The sequence below is a fragment of the Liolophura sinensis genome, chromosome 8, assembly GCF_032854445.1.
Source record: "Liolophura sinensis isolate JHLJ2023 chromosome 8, CUHK_Ljap_v2, whole genome shotgun sequence".
NCBI lineage: Eukaryota > Metazoa > Mollusca > Polyplacophora > Chitonida > Chitonidae > Liolophura > Liolophura sinensis.
In genome coordinates this window covers 15333706-15356095 of record NC_088302.1, presented here as the reverse complement: position 1 = coordinate 15356095, position 22390 = coordinate 15333706, and the positions used below count along the sequence as shown (strand labels likewise).

The 22390-nt window shown below is 40.4% G+C and overlaps 1 protein-coding gene across 1 annotated transcript in view; it reads right to left on the bottom strand.

The window, feature by feature from the left end:
• LOC135472863 (uncharacterized) overlaps positions 1-22390 on the bottom strand; it is a 76359-nt gene that overhangs the window by 21567 nt on the left and 32402 nt on the right. Inside the window, exons 2-3 of the mRNA XM_064752570.1 lie at positions 11415-11582; positions 2357-2524 (exon numbers count right to left, since the gene is read on the bottom strand). Coding sequence (XP_064608640.1) covers positions 2357-2524; positions 11415-11582 — 336 coding nt within the window. The remainder of the gene's footprint in view (positions 1-2356; positions 2525-11414; positions 11583-22390) is intronic.

Sequence of the window (22390 nt, the reverse complement as noted above, 5' to 3'; positions counted from 1 at the left end):
ATAACGATGTAAACACATTTCTCTGGCGTGATTTACTTAAAACCGTGGTGGGTTTTAAGTTTTGGGCGACCTAATGACGCGTGTCCCTGGAGTGTTTGTGTGTGTGTGTGTGTGTGTGTATTCTACACTGAAACAAATGCGGTGTGGTACGCCGCATTCAAGAATATTTCACATCTACAAGGGCTGCCAGGATTATGGTAGGAGGAAAGTGAGCAGGGGCCGGGGATTTTCCACGATCACAAGCAGGTTGGATATGTGTAGCATGCAAGTAACACAATGAGAATTGTACTGATTTAAAAAAAAATTCGACAGGCGGTCAGATAGACAAGTTAATGTTACAACAACAAAAAACTATGTCGATATTAGGAATCATTAGATTTACAATTACGAAAACGATCACTTTTTGTTGCTGTGCTAATTAGCCGTTTTCTTAGTCATTAATAATTTTTTTCTCTCTTAGAAACCCAAAACTACATAGAGTGTCACCTAAATTAGCAATCCTGTGATACAAACGCTGGCATTTTGACCTCTTGATTGCTTTATGTTGCCTATTTTCTACGTCTCAAATAACCCTTGGGGTACTGGTTAATGGCTTTTTTTAAAACTTTTTCTGTCTCACGTTCCAGTTTTTCCCACACAAAACAAAACATTGGGCTAATTATTATGTTACATCCGTGAAGTCCAGGGGACCTTTTTAATTGTAAGTGTTGAGTTTCATGTCAAGAACTGCCCCGCCTCATATTCCATGTGTCGTCATGAGCACGCAACGATTGGTGACATCGCTTGTCTTTTTTCTTTTTTTTTTTTTGTTAATTTAAACACTACGATGATTCGTGATGATGTTGTATTTGTTTTATCTGTCCCCTTGGTATTTAATACAGTTTAGATTTGTTTCAACTCAAAATACTTTTAAAGTTCTTCATGCTTGCTTCTGTCACTCAGCTTAACGAGAAAAGACCTGTGAGTTATTTAAGTCTTGTTTAATATTTGCACCATGTCGCATGTTGAAATATGTGTGGCACTCAAGTCATTTCGTCGCAAAGAAAAAAGTCTATAATTTAACTGCGATATGGGAATCCTTTTTATAAATATTCCTCACACCATCAAAGGATTTGACGTAGAGTATAAGTGCTTTCAGTCATCATACAAATATTTATGTATATAGTATTTAGCTAACGGGAATATTACACTTTCTGAACAAGGTCGCATGGAACTAACACCATTAATGTAGAAAAGCGATATAGGACTTTTGCATATCGTTACCATGCTTAGCAGCCAATGTGTTGTTTAGAACACTTCGCTTATCCGTGAACAACTCGCTATTGCCTTTGATGAGGTGTATTCTTCAGGTATAAGACCGCTCACCCTGGGGGTATTAGGTAATGTCGTAGGTAGGTGGTGCTGACCGAAAGGGAAACAAATTTGCAATCTCATTAGAGAGAGAACAATTCCTCAAGGCTGGCTGACGAAGTTAAACTTTTGTGCGAGACTCAATTACACAGCAACAAAGGAATTGATGTGATAAAAATCGCGAACAAAGCCAACCGTTGTCAGAGATAATGTGCCGACTTCCTCACTGGCAAACACAGGTTTGTGTTTTAAATTGTTTCCGCAGAGCAAACATGCCTGAGAGGTAAAACTATAGCTGTTGAACGACACGGCACAGGTAGCTAAGCTAACAACTGGATACCATCCCAGCGCGAATTTATAGCTAAGCGCAGTAACACGTATTCAAGTTCAACAGACCATTTATAAGTGAACCCCTATCTTTAATGACCAAGTACATATTTTACATCCAATAGGTAGCTACATGTAGCACAATGTTTCCTGGAGAACATTGATCTTTAATCATAAGAGATAAGTCATCAATATGTAAGACAGCTTTAATAATTCAAACAAAGTGTTCAGATAAGGAATGTTTGAAGTAAGTTCATCTACAAACAATAATAAAGAGAAAATTTACATTCCTCAACGCACTATTTTAACAGCGTAAGATAAGTAATTAATTTCTGTTGACATGTACTTGTTCGTAAACCGATACCAGTATGAATAAAGTGATTGTGCCATTCACTTTGATTAATTGCTTGATCGTTGAAGGTCTTCACTTATACTCGAAGGCAGCCACTTATTAAAGATGGGGGAAACCAGAATACGTAGAGTAAACCACTGAGATTTGGCAAGTTATTGATGAACTTTCCCACGCAAAACATACCGGCTTGTACCCCATATTGGTGGAAGATTAGTCGTCTTCAACGAACAATCGACCGCTTACAGTCATCAAGGTCTCTACACGTACAGACAAGAACAGCACGATTTATGTTGAAGTATCCCGATAATTAACAAAAACGAAACCTACCTTTCTATGAGATCTGTTTTCTGATGGCCGACAGCGTGAAGAAAGTCCAGGTAACTAGTATTAAGGCTAGGGATTCGACTCAGCTGTTTGTCCGTCCAGTTCGTATCTTCTTTGTGTAATAATGAATGGGCAATCGGGTACAGATTTAACTTGACGATCTTTGTTAATCTGAAAAAATTAAACAGAAGTTAGGTATGAATGTGAAAGTAATGTATGAATACAGGTAACATTCGATCAGACACAGGGATATTGCGCTCCCCACTGAATAGCTCAATATATAGAGTAATGGGGATGGTTTGCTAAAACGAAACATTGGATTCAGCATACCTAGAATGTCGTTTTATTGAGCAATAGCATTACTCTACATAGTACTGGATATGACTGACACGTTGAAAGCGAAAGAATTACAGGATGGAAAGAAAATATTATGGGAAATTTTTACACGACGGCACGACATCTATGGGCATGAAGACCATAGCGCTTCACCTAATGAACAATCGATAGCATGATACATATTTTGATTTTTAACTCCGAAGTTATATAGAAAATTGCTCAGTTTTAGAAATATATTAATTTATTATTTACTTCCTTAGGACTTAAAACCAAACTCAAGCATATTTCATTTATACAATGGCAGTTGTATGTATGGGAAGAGGACACCACCGGAGCTGACAAGGTACGAGTCAAAATCACCTGACATAAAGCCGCGCCAATACCAACCGGAGCTGGAACAGAACACTCTATCCCATTGGTCAACACCGAATGCCATTGCATGTACAGCAGCCAAAATGACGCTTTATGCGACAGAGTCTGTGATTGGCACACTATGGATCTATAGTACTTACTGATAAAATTGTGAGTACTTGATACAACATTGCAATAATCCTATCAACGCCCTACAAATCATTAAGCTCTGTTCGGTTTCTTCCCATCATAATGCTGGTCGCAATCGTATCAATGAAATATTCATAAGTACGGCGTAAAATACCAATTTAAGAAATAAATCAAAGCACTAAGATAATTTAATCCTCCATGACTCAAATATTTGTTAGCACGTCTTTGATTAAGGATTATGTCATGCGGCCCCAAGTTCTTAATGCAACACCTATTATAAAAGATTATAACAGAGAGTAATGCCAGAGCACCGACGAGAGTGAGACAGTTGGAAAACGGTCACACGTAACCGAGTGAAATCAGGTCTCTCAAATCTTCAATCCCTTTCATGCCTGTATTAAAGAAATTCCGAAGTATCTGGTACTGCTAAAATTTGTCCCATCCCAGTTCCTGATCTGTTGAATTGAACGGTGTTTCCATTTCCATTGACGGCGGCCAGTAGTATGGTGGTAGAAAGCCAGACTCTGCTCGGCTAAAACCATCGACCACCCGTACGTTGCTGGCAGCTGTTCGTATGTACAGGAAGCCAGCATGAGCTGGACTTGAACTCACTCCAATCGTATCGGTGGCAGACTTCTGGGCCATTAAGCTGCTCTAGTACTGTAACCACTTGACCATTTTGATTTTAAGTTGGCATTCAGACTCACGAATGATTTATACACTTGACATGCCATATACGGTTCTCATAGTGGAGGGATGAACTATCGAATGGGAAATTTGACGGGCTACACCAATCGTTCAAAATCTCAGAAAAACAAGTCACATTCTCCTGTATGGCTGCAGTGGTTCCAAGGAATTCCACTATTTTATGATCAGAAATATATTCGCCGAATTGAATGACGTACTACATGAAAGAACAAAAGAGTACGTAGCTATGGACCGAGCGGGAAAGATAAATACTAGTTGACCATATCGAATGAGGCGATGTCGCACTGCATGCTGGGGGTATTACACAGCGGATCTCGTTTGCGCTTAAGCTGTTCTAGGTATAGTTTAGACGCTGTCTGTTTATCTGTGCGTCTAGAAACGTAATCGACCTAATCTTGGTCCCCTGTAAGAATTTAATAAACTCGCCATAACCCAGTGAACGGCTAAGCCTGTTAAGCTGATCAAAGTCTGCTGGCAATCCCATTTCGTTTCCGTTCAGCACGGTCCAGCAGCTCTGGTGAGAACGCTGTGTATCGGCCCATAGGCGGAAGTTGATTTATTTTACAAGAGGCCCAAACTAATTTCCGCTCGGTTTACACGACTTTTTTTTATCTGAGGGCCGACATGACAGCCCAAGTCATTACTTCAAATACAAAACTGAAGGCCTTATATTTCAGATGGGACAAAAATTAATTTGGTTCGGTTATTTGATACAAAGTTATTGCATGCGCACTGTCAGAGAACAATAATATACATGATAAGAGGATGGCTGGGGCATTTTTCTACTCAGGTTCACGAATGATACAAAAACATGACTCTAAAAACGACTTGTCTGTGGACGTGGATTTTGGTTGAATATGCACATCACCTGTTTGGCTATGACAGCTTTAATAACGCACCACTTTTAACGACAGGAGTAAACTGATAATAATACTGTAATTATTCGGGATTTTAAGAGAGGGGCGTTGATAAATCATCTCACTTGGACGTTTTATCTCATTCCACAAGATTTACCATGAACGTTAATTATAATATGATCGTCGTCTGCTGAAATTTCGCTAGATAAGCACTGAGCCACTGGTCGTTCTTTCCTTAAATGAGTAGTCCTGCAATCGGCCCTCATTAGAGGGAAGGGCGGAGAAAGGGGAGTTAATTACCACCTCTTATCTCAGAGGCGCAGGACAAAGGGCTCCCAAATACGTCCTTTACTTCGTTCTGTTTGGAATTCAGCAATACCATGGGCTTTCTCGTTTATCCTTCAAGCCGTTTTTATCGAGGCCTGGTCTGTCAAATGTGACGTGAAATTTCGGAAACAAATTGACGCGGACGAAATGTTTGTGGTAGCGGTGATCAAATTGGAAATGTAATATCGACCAGATGAACAGAGGCGCTTTGCCTTGGAATGGTTGAACATACATTTGCGGGAAGAGTGTTTTAAACAGTAGCTTTCGTCGGTCCTATCTCCTCCTGCCAAAAGCCAGAGACCCGCAAGAGTTCCAAAATGCCAGCGATAAGTCCTCATTGATCCGAAGGGCAATTGGCATTCTGGATCATCCAACTACATCAACATGACCGGCTTTATGGGCTCTAGCCGATTACACTGTTCAGATTTTATCGTCGATTCCACGAGCACGATCACGTCATTGCAATTTACGTGAGTCCATAAACGTACATACGTCTCAGTATGAGACCAGTAAGTATACAATAAGGCAGTCTACGAAAAAAATCTGAAGATAGAGGCAAGTTACCACGAGTCGATGATGCACATTTCCTTGCGAGGCTTTTTATTTAGTTCCTTTTCTTTTTCCTCCTCGCAAAACAGGCTCGTGAAACTCTCTTGTCCCAAAAGGTTCGATTCGCTTGGAAAAGTTCTGTCACACCGCAAATCTGGTATTCGTGGAATCACAATAGAGGCCAGAGATCGCCCTACTGACCTATCGTTGGTCAAGTCACGGTAATGTCGGTATTATCCCCCAATGCAAATGCATTAATGCACTCGGTGTAGATCTACAGGTAGAATAACGGGCAAACATGAGGTATCTGGCGAGAGATTTAACAGATCAACATTTTCTTTTCTCAGCCATTTATTCCCCGAGCAAGGTCACCAGACCAGATTATTCAGGAATTTGGTAATTTTCGTCTGCCTCGAGTAATGGCACCTCAAGGTGGTACGGCGCTAAGCAAATACCCTCTAAGCGCGTTCGAACGATGTTCGGATATGAGCAGAACGATGTACACGAAAGGGAACACGAAAAGAAGAGAAACTATAATTTTTTCATCAATCGTTGACGGTGTATATTTCCTTATGGCTAAACGTTCTGTTAAATTAACTCTGATTTACGTCTATCGCTGGAGTGACCAGAGATGCCTGTATGTTTCTGAGGCATTCTTTTATGATTAATGCCACGGATCCAATTAATGAAGCAAATAAAATGATTAATTCTTTAACCGATTTACTGATGACAGCCTGATGGATTTCCAGATGGACAAATGCGTAACGGTTAGGTTCTTGGATAGCCGGAGGAACGTACCGACATTATCGCTGACGTATACCTTTCTTGCCAGGAAGCAGTTAAACCAACGGTGGAGACTGGGCTTTAAAACAGGGCGTAAGGAGACTGTAACTGAGGCACTGAGTGATATAATAGTAGCCGTGTTTATATCGCTATTATCCTTTTTCTATTAGAAAATTCCTCCCGCGGATAATAAAACTCTAATCCGGGTTAGACTTGCGGCCTAACAGCGCGGCGTGAGTATCCCCCGAGCGGGACCAGGCGTTTATTAACACAAGCCTTCTGCCACACACACTCGGCCGATCATAACCTGATTGCTATTATAAATCTAATAACATGACAGCGGTAATAAAATATAGGCTGCGTCTGTAACGACTCCAGTGGGACTGATTTGTCATTCATGCCACGTTTCCCCTCCATATGTTTTCCGCGAATAACATTGGCCTGGGCGACAAATGTCAAAGCAATTTGCCGAGCACAGGAAAACTACAAAAACCAACAAACGCCAGTGGACAAAAACAGACATACACCAACCCAACGGCACAGCACTAATGACTTTTTAATCCCTCTGACTTCACTAGCTACAGAGCGTGATAAAACAACTGGATATGCCGGCACGGAGGGGAGAAACTATACAAAGGGGACTGTGTGATAACGCTCCTGTATTACCACATAGATAGACATGAAGTTAACGCGTGGAGCCTTTGTTATCTTATTATCACTGTCTTCGCAATGGTAATGGGCACAGCGAATGTTACTTCTCGGTAATGGGCGGAAGGAAAATTATCCCTGTTCTAGAGGCCAACCATACTGGCACTCCATGACCTGACAGCTCTGCGCATCCTCCAACATGGGGGCTGCACAATTCTTCCATGCTGACCTATTAGCAGAGGCAATCTGTACCAGGGACATGTTGTGATTGACTAACACATAGAATGCCAAATTGGACAATGAGAACACCAGTGCTTCCTGAGATACAAATCTGTAGCATTAGAAAACTTGTTTACACACAAACTTTTATTGCAGTCCATTATCTGTGGTATTAAATAACTTGTTTGCACAAAGGCTTTCATTCCTGGCCACTGAGTAGAGGTGTAGTGGCAATCAAACCTTTCTGTTGTTATGTATTTGATGTAGATTGGTTGTTTGTTACACACACAAAGCAGAAACCAAGTACGTCATCAAAAAGGACGAACACAGCGGTAAAAAGGAAACCAGAATGTTCGGAAGAAAAGGGAAAAGGTCGACTAACGCCAACAGAGAACTACTGACATATAAAATTAACAAAAAGGATGCGCTGTTTTTGGAAGATTCCATGCGAAGTCTACACCTTAAACTCTGGTAAATTTGGAACCATTTGCCCACCGGTGACAATCTCAAAGGCCATGCTAAGTAGAGCAATTTTGTAAAGTGGGCGTGGGCGCGTTTCCAACAAGAGACACCACGCCGCCATGCGCACAGCATTGGTCGATTATTCAAGACATAGGGCTTTAGTTTAAAATCACATTTTCTTTGACAAATTGCTCCAGTAGTTGAAGTTTCGGGAGCAGCATGCAAGCGTGTGTAATTTTATCCCAGATCGAAGAGGTCAATTATGCCAATGTAATATAAGCACGACCCTCGCCAGTCAGGAGTAAGTCAAACAGTTCGTTAAGGTCATTTTATTGAAGATCCATACAACCATTGTAACTCGTGACTCCTTTGGCTCCATTTAGAAAGGTTGTCTTTTGTATAAAATAATGTTCCGCGAATTCAAGTAAAACGAATGGTTAAGGACATGAGCTACACGGGATGAAGAGATACACTCACTAATCTGCATTGCCTAACACTTTGGGACTTCAAAAGTTTACCTGGTAACAGCGCAACTAAGATACACACAAAAACGCTTATGAACACAAACTTGTGTTCTTTCCAGCAAATGTCTTGTATCATATTTGAACAACTGCATCTTGCGTTGAATTAACACAAGGTTTTGCCTGTGTTTAATTGTTTAGTAATTTATTTTTAAAAAATTAATTTAAATTTATTTAACACATGTCAGTGTTGAGTGAAACAACACAAGTTGTTGTGTTAGATTTCAACAAAAGTGTATGTTGTGTGTACATATTTTATTATCGACAACTTATGCATGTACCAGCATGATACATAATTTGAGTACTGAATTCACCCATTCGCCAAGAGAATTCCTTTTGTCGTTCCAACATCACTGAAAACTGTCGACGGCTTTGCATGATTCCATTTCATACTTTCTTAATTCGTTGGCGGTTGTGTTACACGTCGTTTCGAGAGCTACCCTGGAACATCCATTTTGTCATACGAATATCTGTTTCCATCGATTAAACAACCATTGTGATTCTCACTGACATCTCGAATACAGGTAACAGAGAACTCACATCAACGCGAGATTGTGTATTTTGGAATAGCAGAAATGTACTATTGACCTCAACTGATTAAAGACGTTTAACCGATATTCCAACACGACCAGTGAAGATAATATGCAAAACGTTTATTATGACAAATTTAAACATTGTTTTACAGGTGACTGCATAAAGGCCTTACCTAAGTATATGTCAACTAAATATAGTTCGGTATATACTCGGACTAATGCAGGCTAACCTAAAAATATTCAAAAATCTTGTCTGAGAGTGTAAAAGCTACGTAGTATGGCAGATAGAAGAGCGACAGGGCAGCATGTTTGAGTTACATCCTCTGACAACTTGAAGATATGTGCATTCAGGACCTTTAGGTTTGCATGTTTAGGTGAAATACATGTACTATGACGAATGTCTTAAAACCTTCAACTGAACTTATTTAACTGTATATTGTGACGACTGGAAGATGTATTCAAAATGTAAAAAAGCATGTTTAAAGGAGAAGAAAATTTAAATATCAATCAAATACCATTGAAAAGAGTATGCATTTCCTCGTAGGTGCATGCCATAAAATCCTAATATGTACCTCAAGTTGATAAATTATAAATAAAGTCAGCACCAAAAATTCACTGTGGGCGACTCTATTTTGCCTAAGTACTAGTCCTGAAGTCTTCTGTGTTAGGAGGAAAACTGCCGTCGGAAACCGCTGAAGTGCAGTTCGCATATTTCCGGTAGAACCCTTCTTACCAGAAGGTAGCGAACAGTGCAGTTCGTTTTCCGCTCGGCGATCGGGAAACCGGAATGTTGGCGTAGGTTCCGAGTTTACACGAACAAGCCGGCAGTTTTAACGACTCTCATTGGCTGAGAAGCAACACACCCCCAGCATAAATTACAGGGTGTTCGAGATGGAGACGTGATGGACTCAGCGATTTATGCCAGCTTCACCGTTTTCAGGCTTTACGTGTATGGCGAGGAAAAATCGCAAAATTACACAGCAGGCACCACCAGATAGACAAAAATGTGCTCTTTTCAGCCTATAGTGTCATTTTTTTAAAGTGTTCTTCTCCTTTAACTTTGTTTTTGTTCGTTTGACTCAAGAAGTTTTGACTTATACGATTGCCCCCAGTTTCATCATAACTATGGATGGAGGAAACCGGAGTGCTCGGCAAAAACCACCGGCCTCTGTCATGTTACAGATGTACATAACTATTCCACGTGTGACAAACATGGCGATGCTGTGAATTGTCAAAGTGAACATAAAGTCTGTCACTATATATACATAGAAAAAGTGATACAGGACACAGCTATCACAGAAAAATATGTAAAATCTTCTATAATGTTTTGAAAGTCGAAAAGATGAAGTTTAGCAATGAGATGTGGCACTGATGGACAGTTCACTCTCAGTAGCCATGTTGTAGAAGACCTTATGATCTTGTCCAATCACTAGCACTGAAAGTGTCACGTGATAATTCGCCTCAAGTCAAAAAACCTTCTAGCTCTCGATTATCAATGTGGTTTCTTATAGTGGGTTAACAGATACAATACAATAAAATGGATTTGCGGTTAGTTTAAGTGTTAAACTGATGCATTTTGGATCACACATTTATGGGCAGGGAACCAAGAACTGCTGCCCATGTCACAATGCGCACGTGTTGGGCAGAATATTGCAGTAACTTACGGTTATTTCTCCTTAGCAAAATCAGATTTACTACGAAAACATTTTCCCAAAATCTGAATGAAAGAGTCTTTTATCAATCAGAAGGGCGTACTATGTTCGGTAAATTCCCTGAAGTCAGTACAGCCAGCAAGGCCAAATGTTTACACGGGACATGTAGGGCGGGGACGAACAGGACCGGGAAAAAACGACGCTTGTGCCCACGAACATTGCCCTGACCGAGCGCCAAATTAAAAGAGACATCGGCCGTTTGAACACAACAAAGCTGATACTCTCTAGTTGGGTGTCATGCGTTTTAGATTGTATTTACTCATTGTCACATTATTTATTGCCGATTGTACATAAGAGCTCCTAGGTTTTGTGACGTCAATCTAGCTAGCTATGACATGGCAACATGGTGTCACCAAATGAGTGACTAGATACTAAGGATCGTTTGCTATTTATTTTATCGATAAGTGCTGTGAAACTTTTTAAATATTTACAGAAAATTTCTGGAATACTGCTTTATTAATTAATTTAGCTTTATTGGCTGACTTTATGTTCACTTTAAGACTGAAGTATATTGAAGCTTACCTGAACATGTTTCATTTGCATATCGTTACAACTGAATCATATATAAAAGCTTACTTGAGCTTCATTAAAATGCTTAGTTAACATGTTTAAAGTGCATACCGAAACCACTGGTGTACATTAAAAAGCTTACTTGAACACATTTAAGCTGCATATTGTTAGAAATGGAGCACATCCGAATGGTTACCTGAACATGTCTAAGCCATTAATTTTGACGACTTTAGTACATTCAAAAGCTGACTTAAAGCGTTTAACCTGCGTATTATGATAACCACAGTATATTAAACAGCTTACCTGAACGTGTTTGAACGGCATATCGTTACAATGGCTACCTGAACATATTTAAGCTGTATAATTTGGTGGCTACAGTACATTAAACAGCTTACCTGAACATGTTTAAGCTGCATATTGTGACGGCTGGAAAGGCGAGCTCCTCTCTGTATCGCTTATCTACCGTAACATGAGTAGGGTTGGTTGTGAATAGCGAGACACGGTCCCAAAGTTGAAAACAGAGAGCACCAAGACAACACGTAAATAGAAAAATCCACAGACACCTGAAAAAAGACGAAAAGATGTGTAAATGATGTACATATGACATGGGAGAATATATAGACTTGTCCTATGTTTTGGATAGGATGCACCATCTTGACCACAGTTTTAATATTTAGTCTTTTATTTATTTATTTGATTGTTGTTTAACGCCTACTTCCATGCAATGATTTGAGGAAAACTGGGATGCACGGCGTAAGCAGCCGAATTTCGGCAAATTGCTGACGAAGGTACATATTGGTGACATTTGGTCTTCAATGAACGTTTGACGTCCTCGGCCGCTTATTAAGCAATGTCTCCGAAGCAGTGACAGCGGAGGAAGCTACAAGTCACAGTTTTATTAGTATGATTGTATACACTGGTTATAACTATAGGTTGCATTTATGTTTAGCAAAAAGGCTGACCGAGTGCTGGGTGGGATTCATCCATATATCCACTGGCCTTCGAACAATGCGTCAAACTTTTTGACACTGGGACAGAAGGTTTGCAAGAATTTGACGAAATGGTGTAGTTTCCCCAGCTATTTCTGTTTACCAAGCCTGGAACTTCAAGTTTTACACTAATTATGTCACGGCAGTGTATTTTTTAAATAGGTGTAGAACTATTGTTATAAATGTTGTACACACAAAATACAGCTAGAAATGTGAGGTGGAGAATGCGTGCTGTAGCATTTAAGAAAGGTAAGCGATTTGATTTGTCCACAAAAGGCAATCAATACACAGAAAGGAATTTCGATTACTCTAGGGGGTAAAAAACACACCAAGCATCTTTCAGATTGGATGAACGACCTCACTGGTAATTTGTTTTCAACGAATGGAACGTGAGCACCTGTCTTCTCGTTCAAAAGAAAACCTTAATTCAAAACGTGATACGGACAGAGACAAAGGCGAGCGAAGTCTTTGAAGAACGGTGAGTAACTATAGCAACTGGGACAAATCGTGAGCCCTAATTATGGTCTCGATGGGTTTCCCTAGATGGCAGCGTTTTCCCTGATGAATCTTAATCGCAGTGTTTACATGGGTGATGGGTATAGGACCGAGATCAGCGTGGCCGAATTCCCATACCATTCCATGTACAACTGCTGAACAGTGGGGACCTGTGACACAAGACTTGTCATTACCAGGGTCCTCCATCTCCGCCATGTGTATGCCCTGGACTGATCTCCCTAGGCTTAGACAAAGCTGTTCTAGGGGTGATGGGTAAAGGTGTCATAGTCTTCCGCAGACCAGCCCCCGGAGCTCATCGCGTGTCTGTACTTAGTGAGATTACCCTCTAGAATTAAGCCGAGCTAATGTCTCCACATTGCCACCCAATTACCATCACGGACCTCTCGTTCAACGTTCCACCCACCAAGGCCAATTTTCCAGAAATTGGCCTAGGTGAAACATGTGTGACTGTGGCCTATATGCCATCTGCATAATGTCTCGTTAAAACCATCAGACATCTTTAACAGCACACAACTGTAGCGACCTTTCCCGACGACATGAGCGTAAACACACATTACAGCATGTGAACTAACGCCTACAAACCTGATAGGTCTACGAAGACCAGTCTCCTGGTAAAAGCTGAACATGTCAAAGCAAACACGTCCTTGCAACAATATCTCCACCTACACGTAGCCTCCACATCAACTTCAACGTTTTTTGGTAGCCAAAAAATTCACGTTAGAATAATATCAGCTCTCAACAATATTCAGGAGTATTCCCCCCATTAGATTCATATAACTGTGAGGTACAGCAGTCCTTTCATCAAACGAGCACCTGGCAGTCTCCGATAGTTGAACATTTTTCTCTGAGTGTTATCGTATTACGAGGAAGCAGAGGTCCTGCTATGCTGTATTGAGTATTCGGTAAGATAGACCTATTGTATGAAATTCACCACAGAGTGGTATGCTCAATAAATGAAGTTATTCTTTTTAATTGAGTTATAAAGTAACGATGTAAAGTCTGCTACATTAACAATCTACCATGTTACAACATAAATTACAAACCTCATATCGTTGTTGTCATGGCACGAAGGCGTGTCACTATACTATCGTAATGAATGTATTAATGTTAAACATCATACACAAGTTCTCACATGGGTTCTGCGTTCAACAGGTGGTTTCTAAGGATCTCTTAGGCGATGTGGTGTACTTTGCGTATGTATTTCTCGAGTATATATTATTCAAGAATTTGTTGGAGTTCTACTTCGTGTTATCCGATACAAGGAACAAACATTTTTGAAGGCAATGACCTCCAATTGTGTCAAAAAGCGTGACTCACAATACAATTTGTTCTGTAAATTAGGAGAAAAAAAAAGACAAAATACAGACACAAAAGTTGCATAATGGCGTCATTTGTTACATCGCGAGCAAATTATTTTGACTTCATGAAGGTCAAATTAACGCCATTATTAATCTGGGCACTTCACTCGATGGCAGTGATGGGTTATACACAAAAAAACAGGCAACGAGAAAAGCCATCCCAATAAAAAGCAGAGGGTCCTTTCCTCATTCGTTCTTGTCAAAAACTTCTGACAACGAGAGGCGTCGAAGTGGTGAAAAGCCCTCTGATAATCATCTTCTACCCAACCACGGATGATGAAAGAGATTAAAAGAAAGAAGTGGCACTGTAAGTGCAATAGGGTTCTCTCGAGAATCACGCAGATAGCATACAGAACTGTTTTCAGGAGCAATGTCTACAAACATATAAAGCAATAATTGTCGAGAATATGAGTCTTCAGCGTGAATTATTAATTTCGGCAACGAAGAAACATGTGTTAGGATTTGAATACTACTGGTCTGGTTTAACGTCACGGAGTGGGACGAGAAATGGACAACTGGCAAAGCCCTCACGTTGGACACAAATTATTCAGAGTAAATCATTGTGTTGCTAAGCGCCTGTGATAAGTCGTGAAAAATGATTCGCGATTCGTTAAAATGTCATGGCATAGAAGTACCGTGAGCACAAGGCAGATGCTCGCTTGGCAAAGAACGGTCGACCATAAAGTGCCATTTGGAGACCAAACACGTCGTCCGGGCTTTAATATTTCATGGGCACATTTTTCAAGACGTCCTTCTTTAAGCGTCGATAAGAGGGAGGAAAAAGCGCCATGACTGATGAAGACATTATCGAGGAAGAGCCGGGCTAATTGCTCAGAGGAGCGGCATTATTGAGAGAGGACGCTAGGACTTCGCAGCCTGAGAACAAGTTCCTGAAACATTAATACCATAGCAGTTGTGTGGATGCCCCGAAAAAAGTTAATATCGCATGAAGCAAACAACTGTGAAAAGAACCGCAACAGATTTCACATCTCGGACGAGATTCGAAGAAATGAGAGAGGGATTGAAATGGAACTACGCTTTGTTTTCTGTGAAAGGAACTTGTTAAAATGAACTAATGGACCTTTAATTTGTTTTATTACAATTCGACTTGCCAAATTATTTCCCGGCCCCAATTCTCTGCGGGCTTCAAAAACCCCGGAGACAATTTGTAGGTACTCGTGGATCGAGACACTTCTGGTCTTGGTAATAACGCAGGACTGGGATCGTATTGTTACATTAGCCCAATAATCTGTAACCAAAGAAGAGCATCTGTGGCAATATTTTAAGCATCACTAAATGACACGAATTTGTAGGACTTGTCTGCAATATTTATACACTGCAGACAATAGAGTGCAGTTTTTCATTTTTATGCACCACTGTTAGTATTCTACCCCTGCCAATAATTGCTCATTATTGACAGAGTATGTATTATCATTTATTACCGATCTATTAAGCATAAAGGTTCATTATTGCACTATTGTTCACAATTGCTTATTATTCGCTCGTGTATTCCCTGACTGAGTAAATTGACTACTTGTAATTCCAAGGCAAAGAGTTCAACTCGCAACGGAGGTCATCAGCTGGAACAATAACTTTTACTTAACCAGATCAATGTAACGTCAAGGGTAACAAATATTCCGTCCTTGACGCGTCTTCGAATTGTATATTGTATGTTATGATAACCTTTACAGGTGCGTCACAAACATAGAATTTAACTTCCCTGTTTATATGTGTAAAGGATATGAATTGCCAGACTACTGCGACTATGACTTCAAGAAATTCCTTCATTGATACTTAATTTACCGCATTAATTCTTCACTGCAATGACAACAATACGTCTGAATATACTTCAACCTCACTTTTTCGTTGTTTTCATGTAAGAATTGGCAGCTAATTAGATCTTTGGGCTTTTGATACCATTATAATATGTTCGTATTATACCATAAGCCCAAGAGACAAAGGACAGATGCCATTAATCGCATAACACCACCATGCAGGATACAGGAGATCAGCTCTTCTGGAAACAGAGGCCTTTTGCCTCAAACAGTTAGCCCATATATGTAGAGGATGCTTGTAAGTCGGTTCTTTCAAACAGCAGCAGGTTTGATCCTAAAAAAAAGTCAGATCTAAAACAACGAATCTCGCAAATAAAATATAGGTAAAGGTACATAGATGTATATCGCGAGGTCCTTCGTGATAAATGCAATAATTATGCAATTAATTAATTAGACCTAGTATGTGAACCTCAAGGACTTAATTACATACATGCTTGCTGATTACGATATTCCCTAATGACAGAAGTCTGTACCGACATTTTGTTCCTCATGCACTCCTCAGTCAATTAGAGAACACCCTATGGCGAAAAATAGCAAAATTAATATCAGCCCAAATAATTATTAAACTTTACATCAGCCTTGGGCTCCAGTATAAAATACATTGCAATCGTTCTGATAAACCGTATGTAGGATTCATACATAGAGATAATTTTGTAACATCTGTTAGAATCAAACCGTGAAGTTTTTTGCGAAGCTGGCTTCCCCACACATAGTTTCCATCCCCACAAATGAATGGGTAAAAATTCGTACCACTTAACCCCGTCCTGATGTTTCCCAAGCTTATGTGTTCCATCAGACTTGTTAAAAGAGCACCGTTGGGAATTTCACAATGTTGTAACAAAAAATATATTTCTAATTAACCACGCCCATTTGCCTTTAATAGGCCACCGAGAAAGTGACAAGGTTTGACTGGCATTTCCAAACAGCCAACAGTGCTCGTCCTCTGTAACACAACCTTGTTTTATGCTGTTGATGGAAACGATGCTGAATTAAGAACTCGGGTAATTTGGTACATAGACGTAAACCATGGACAATACAGAGTGGGCAAAAACGGATCGCTGATACTGTGGCCTAACCAATTACAAAAATATACATATAAATTGATATGACAGAATATTACGTTCCCACAACTGAGTTGCTAAGCATTTCACTGGTACTGCCGATTATTTGCTTTTTACACCAGAGACGTTTAAGAAAGTTTTTGTATACGGTGCACAACCTTTTATGGTTCAGTTTTTCGAAACATCGGCATCCCGCTTATTATTTGAGGATACAAATTCACTCTACTCGGATTAGAACTCGTGAGTCATGAATTATGGAACACTTGTATGTACACAGTCAATATGTTAAAAAGATTTTAAACTAAAACAGCCACTGTTCTGGGGTCGATGAAGTATTAAGAAGCTCGATATAACTTTACTGGTCGTCAAACAAAGATAATGGAGATTTCTATACCAGCATTGAGGAAATTTTCCGATATTTACATTATCTGTTCAACCCCCAAGCCCTTGTGTCGAGCACACACATCATATGTTAGCAAACATAAATCTCACCGCCCAACCACAGGTCTGAAAAACACCACTTGAATGATAATCGAACTGGGCACAGTATTGTGTTGCAACAGTATGTGTTCATAGCCAGCCATGGAGAACTGTGGCTCAAGTGCTTATTTTCATGTTTAATAAATCGGTGTTTTGACATTATAAAATAAAAGGGAAAACAAGAGGAGGGCAACCAGATGTGGCTGTACGCAATAAACTTAGTCTTTGGTGCATGAAAAAATATAACAATGGTCTCATGTTGGAAGAAAATAAATAATGTATGTACATAAAAGGGAACTAGTTAAAGGGAGTAACAGTAACGGAAAACAGTATAAAAGTATATTGAAAACATTAAAAATGCATTAATCATTATTTCCGACTTTTGTAGAGGTCAAAGTTTTCAATGTTTTTCTGAATAATAATGGTCAGCTTTAACAACCACCCTTGCTACTCCATCTCTCATCCCAATTTGTTATGTTATGAGCGAAAGTCACCACAAAATGCAAAATAAATTTGCAGTCAAAGATAGCATAAAGTAAAGTTTATACATTCTTCGAAATAAAGTTATTAAGCTCTGTTCCCATTTATAAACATTTATCTCATACGCCTGGGCAAACGTAGCGTAGAACACACCTTACCTAATCAACAAAACAATTATTGAACTGAAAGTCATGTTTACTGCGAAAGTCCATGTTAAAACGTAACTAAGAATATGTCATACAAATTGTCAAACTTCATATGTCATAGCTATATTGGATTAAAAATCAAATCGATGCCCAAGATGTCTAACACGGTCTCCTACCAAACGAATAGCCTTCCATCAACGAAGTCGCGTGTTCAAATCCAACTCATGCTCTCTTTGACAGTGGATCAAGATGTTTGCCAAGTATATGGAGAATTTTCGGAAGTAGCATGTTCATTTCTCGTCTTCCCAAAAAAATAAAAAGATATGCCACATCAATAGTTCACGGTGATACTGTTCGGTTTTTTTTTTCAACAACATAAGGTTTGGAGATGACATAAATATTTAAAGTGTTGAAAAATGCCAAGAGTATCTGACATGAAACTTCGCAATAATTGCATATATAACACTTGTGACTATTATGAATAGGTCGTGTAAGCTCGGAAAAAAATCCTCTGCCATCATCGCCATGCCATTCCATCATCCTAGTAGTTGGGAGGTGGGCGATACGTTTGAATAATATAGCCTAATGGTCGGACCCACGAACTGCTCCGGGCGGAATACAACTTAATAACAACATCCGCAGTCCCCTCGTTTTATCTGCACAAGGACAATTACTGGTAATTTTCAGCCAAAATATCAACGTTATGTCCAAAAGACAAGAGACAAGAGTCGGCACCGGTAGAGAACTGTACAAAAAAATTTGAGTCGATTATTAATCTTTCTTGGATGACAGAAACGTTTACAATCATTTGTTGGGGTTGGCATCCTTTGACAGCCAGAATAAAACGACAGGGATGTGGCAATACCACTAGTCGGTGCCTACCCTATTGTTGAACGCCATTCCTGTCGCCTAATCTAATATTTTCCCCAGCACTATTGCGCTAGGGTATTGTTGAAAAGAAAACCCATTTCAATTAAGAAGGAGCAAGGGGCTATCTGATAACGCATGAGGTATTATTTATCGCAAATAAAGATGAATTAAAGCTGGCGTTGTTATACCTGTTTGCAATGTATTATATTTTTTAATCCCAGAGACTTGTAAGGCTATCGTCAAATTAATTGCAACCGTGACAAATCTCAGCCCTGAATAAATCCCTCTTTCCAGTGTATACCTAAACAAGCGAGCTGACTGGAAACAAATACGGCATGTTCTTCCAGCTCACTAATCTCCTCACAGCTTTGCCCAGTCTAAGTTTCCCCCAAACCCTCGGATCAACTACCCATTCGGAATCTGTTCACCTTATATTATTGGATTGATGACGAGGTGGAATTGATCCGGAAAAGATCCAGTGAATTGGATTACCATTTAGTTGTCATGAACACCAAAAAGCTAATTACATTGCGGACTTGGTGACTTGAACACGGCGTGCAGGACGACATGTACAGCGGCCATTTTGGAAGGCGGCTGAAGTAGAAATACGTGAAAAAAAAATGGGAAAAATCAAAAACATTATGACATATGAAGTGAGAATTGATTGAAGTTATCGTTATAACTTTCTTATTTTACATCTTACTGCCTTATAAACTAAGTGCTTGAACTGGCTAGAAAACTTCTCCACAATTTTCACTTGCAAACTAATACCCGCCCTTTTGGCTTGAGCACAATATCCACGCACCAATCTAATTCTCTAACATGGAATCGTGAACAAAATCCAGAATGCATCCAATAATTCATTACGGATCGGTGAAAGGCTAAAGTAGGCCTATGTTCCCCCGTATAAAACATGACAATCTCGGCAAACTTGACAGACCGACAGAAATCCAGGGTAAAATTAAATCTCCCCTTTATCGGAGAGGAAGCCAAAGATACCTGATGTTAGAACTAGACCCCTGGGAAATATGCAGCCATTGCGGGAGGCGGGGCAACTTACGCTCTACCAAACAACCGTGAAAAGAAATGCATTCTTGAGGTAGGCTAGATATGGCGCGGTGATATAGAAGAATGCCAGACTGAGCCATATTTGGAGAGTTAAGTGTATCATGACAAGGCTTCGGGTAAACGTGCACAGATATCTATCCATCAATGCATTGTTCCCTTTTCACCATTCTACAGATTATCGTATCTCGTTAAGTCTTGCGTTGAGAAGTAAATAAGCCAATGCTGTAATGATGACTTGTTCCAATTGTCCTAACTATATCAACGTGCAAATCCCTCGGCAGTCATGAACGAAATTACCTGCACAACGATATATGAATAATGAATACAGCGTAATAATCTTGAATAATGAACAAGCCGTTCGCCTACAACGATAACAAACCACACGACACATGTGCTCGTTTACGCCTGCGCGGCGTACGCATTTGTACAAGTAAGCCGCACACTGCAACCCGTTTGCGAAGTCCAGTTAAACAATAGATGAATAGAGAAGAGATTGAAAACGATGAAACGAGCATCCCTGTACGAGATTCTCAATAGTTTACAATAATAACACCAAGCCATAAAAGGTTGACAATACGATACAGGAAACACGGTATATAGAACATACATGGCAATGAAGAGAGGTATGACAAATTCATGTTAGGTACCTATTATTATTCTACGTGTATACCTAAAAACTTGTGCAAACCGATATATAATACATCATTATGCCTTTCCGTAGCGCCAATATTAATGTCAAAACATGGCTTGCGTCAGCGAAATATAAACTTAATTTCAATATTAATATCTACGGTTTATTACGCAATATGTTGTTAAAATCTGTATACTCACAAAACCATGCATATAAAACCAACAAACTGGCCTATAACGCCTGTGTTGCAGGAAAATAACATTACAGATTTGCACAAGTTTCCTCAAAACCTCATAAAACTGCACAACATCCAAAAACAGAAATAAAACACTTGCTTTGCCCAGCCGTTGCGCTTATCATCCGCAATAAACCAGAGTCTGTGAAAACCGGATTCCAAGCAGCGTTCGGAAAAAGTAATGGGAATTTTAGGTTCACTTTTACGACTTTTCCGTAAATTCAATTCTTCGTATTCGTTATCTTTCCATCCTTTGTCCAGTGTTTGACGCAATTTTTGCATCTCCTCTTGAAGTTCGGCCAAGGCACTGCCCACTCTAACATCCACACAATCTGAACTCACACCCGACGTCGTATCCTCACTCCCCATGTGAAGTTTGGGATTTGTTGAACGTAAAAAAGAACTATCGTCCGACTTGAGAGAGGTTGCCGTAGCCGTAGTTGTACTCCGCGGGTACGACGACATTGTGCTGTCCCGGTACATACCCATATCCCGCCTGGGATCTACAACAAAACTTCCGTCTCCCGAACTGGGTGTGTTACTACGACACTTATACCCATCTTTGGGGGGCATCCTCTCCCCAAAGTTACGACTTTTGTTTAGGAGCACCTCTCTCTCCGCGAACACTGTGTCGATGGGATCGGAGTAAAGATCCCGTGCGTCTGCACGCTGCTTTGGAAATGTCTGCTCGGCCATCTCAGCCGGCTGTTGCCACAGCCGTGTATTCGACCTGGTGGTCCACCTTCCTTCAGTCTCCTCCCAGCGCGTTACACACACGGCTCAGCATGGACTGGCTGCACGCCAGGCACGGGTAAACGATGACAGCACTGGAATCCTCAGCCAACACCTGATAGCAGAGACGACAGTGCGGGCGAAGCAACTGCGAGCAAACCGCGAGTTCTCTTGGAGCTGTTCTATAGAACTTCAAGGGTTTCCGGGCCAAATTGGGACAGTAAAATTCTCTGAGTGAAAGGCCTCGTCACGAGTTCTTTCAGCCGGGAACTGTTAAACAAAAAAAAAAACAGTCCTTTCCTCCCCCAGTGGAAGCTGACAATCAGCCCCACCAAACTAGTCACCGTACAAACACTTGCCCTTCTTTTCCCACAGTGAAAGATAAACGATGCCTTAGGTTCGTGAATACGTTACCATTATTAAGGATTCCCACTGTAATCAAAGTACAGCCACTTTACAACTGGCGACGAATGGGTGCTCAGAAGCCCAGCAGATTGATTTTCGGAGTGCCGCGTTGAGTTCTGGCTTCAGAAGCTTTGCCTTGTGTAATCGGGAGGGTTGGTGCGGCACCAGGAGAACCGGCGACTCACCCTCTAGCGAGTCGGACGGCCGCAGAAACTTGTTTACACTGATAGCTATTTGTTTCGTGGCAGTCAGAGTTGCCACTGGCCGAGTTGCAATAAGCCCTAGGTTAACAAGATGCTCCCAAGGTCCCAGATGGCAACAGCGATGTGCTGGCGATCGACTTGATAGGCCTACATACGATGCAATTCCCTTTACTTTATAACCACATGCATTTTATCTGCAAAACAAATCACTGAGCGACATTTGATTAGCGCAGGACACGATGGCCTGACTGCAGCATTAACATTGATCCGGGTTCGGCAAAGAACGTTACATCCTAGACTTCATGAGTGACTATCAGCCTCCTTTTCCTGTACCAACTGTCTTTTTTCTGTCAGTCTTCGGC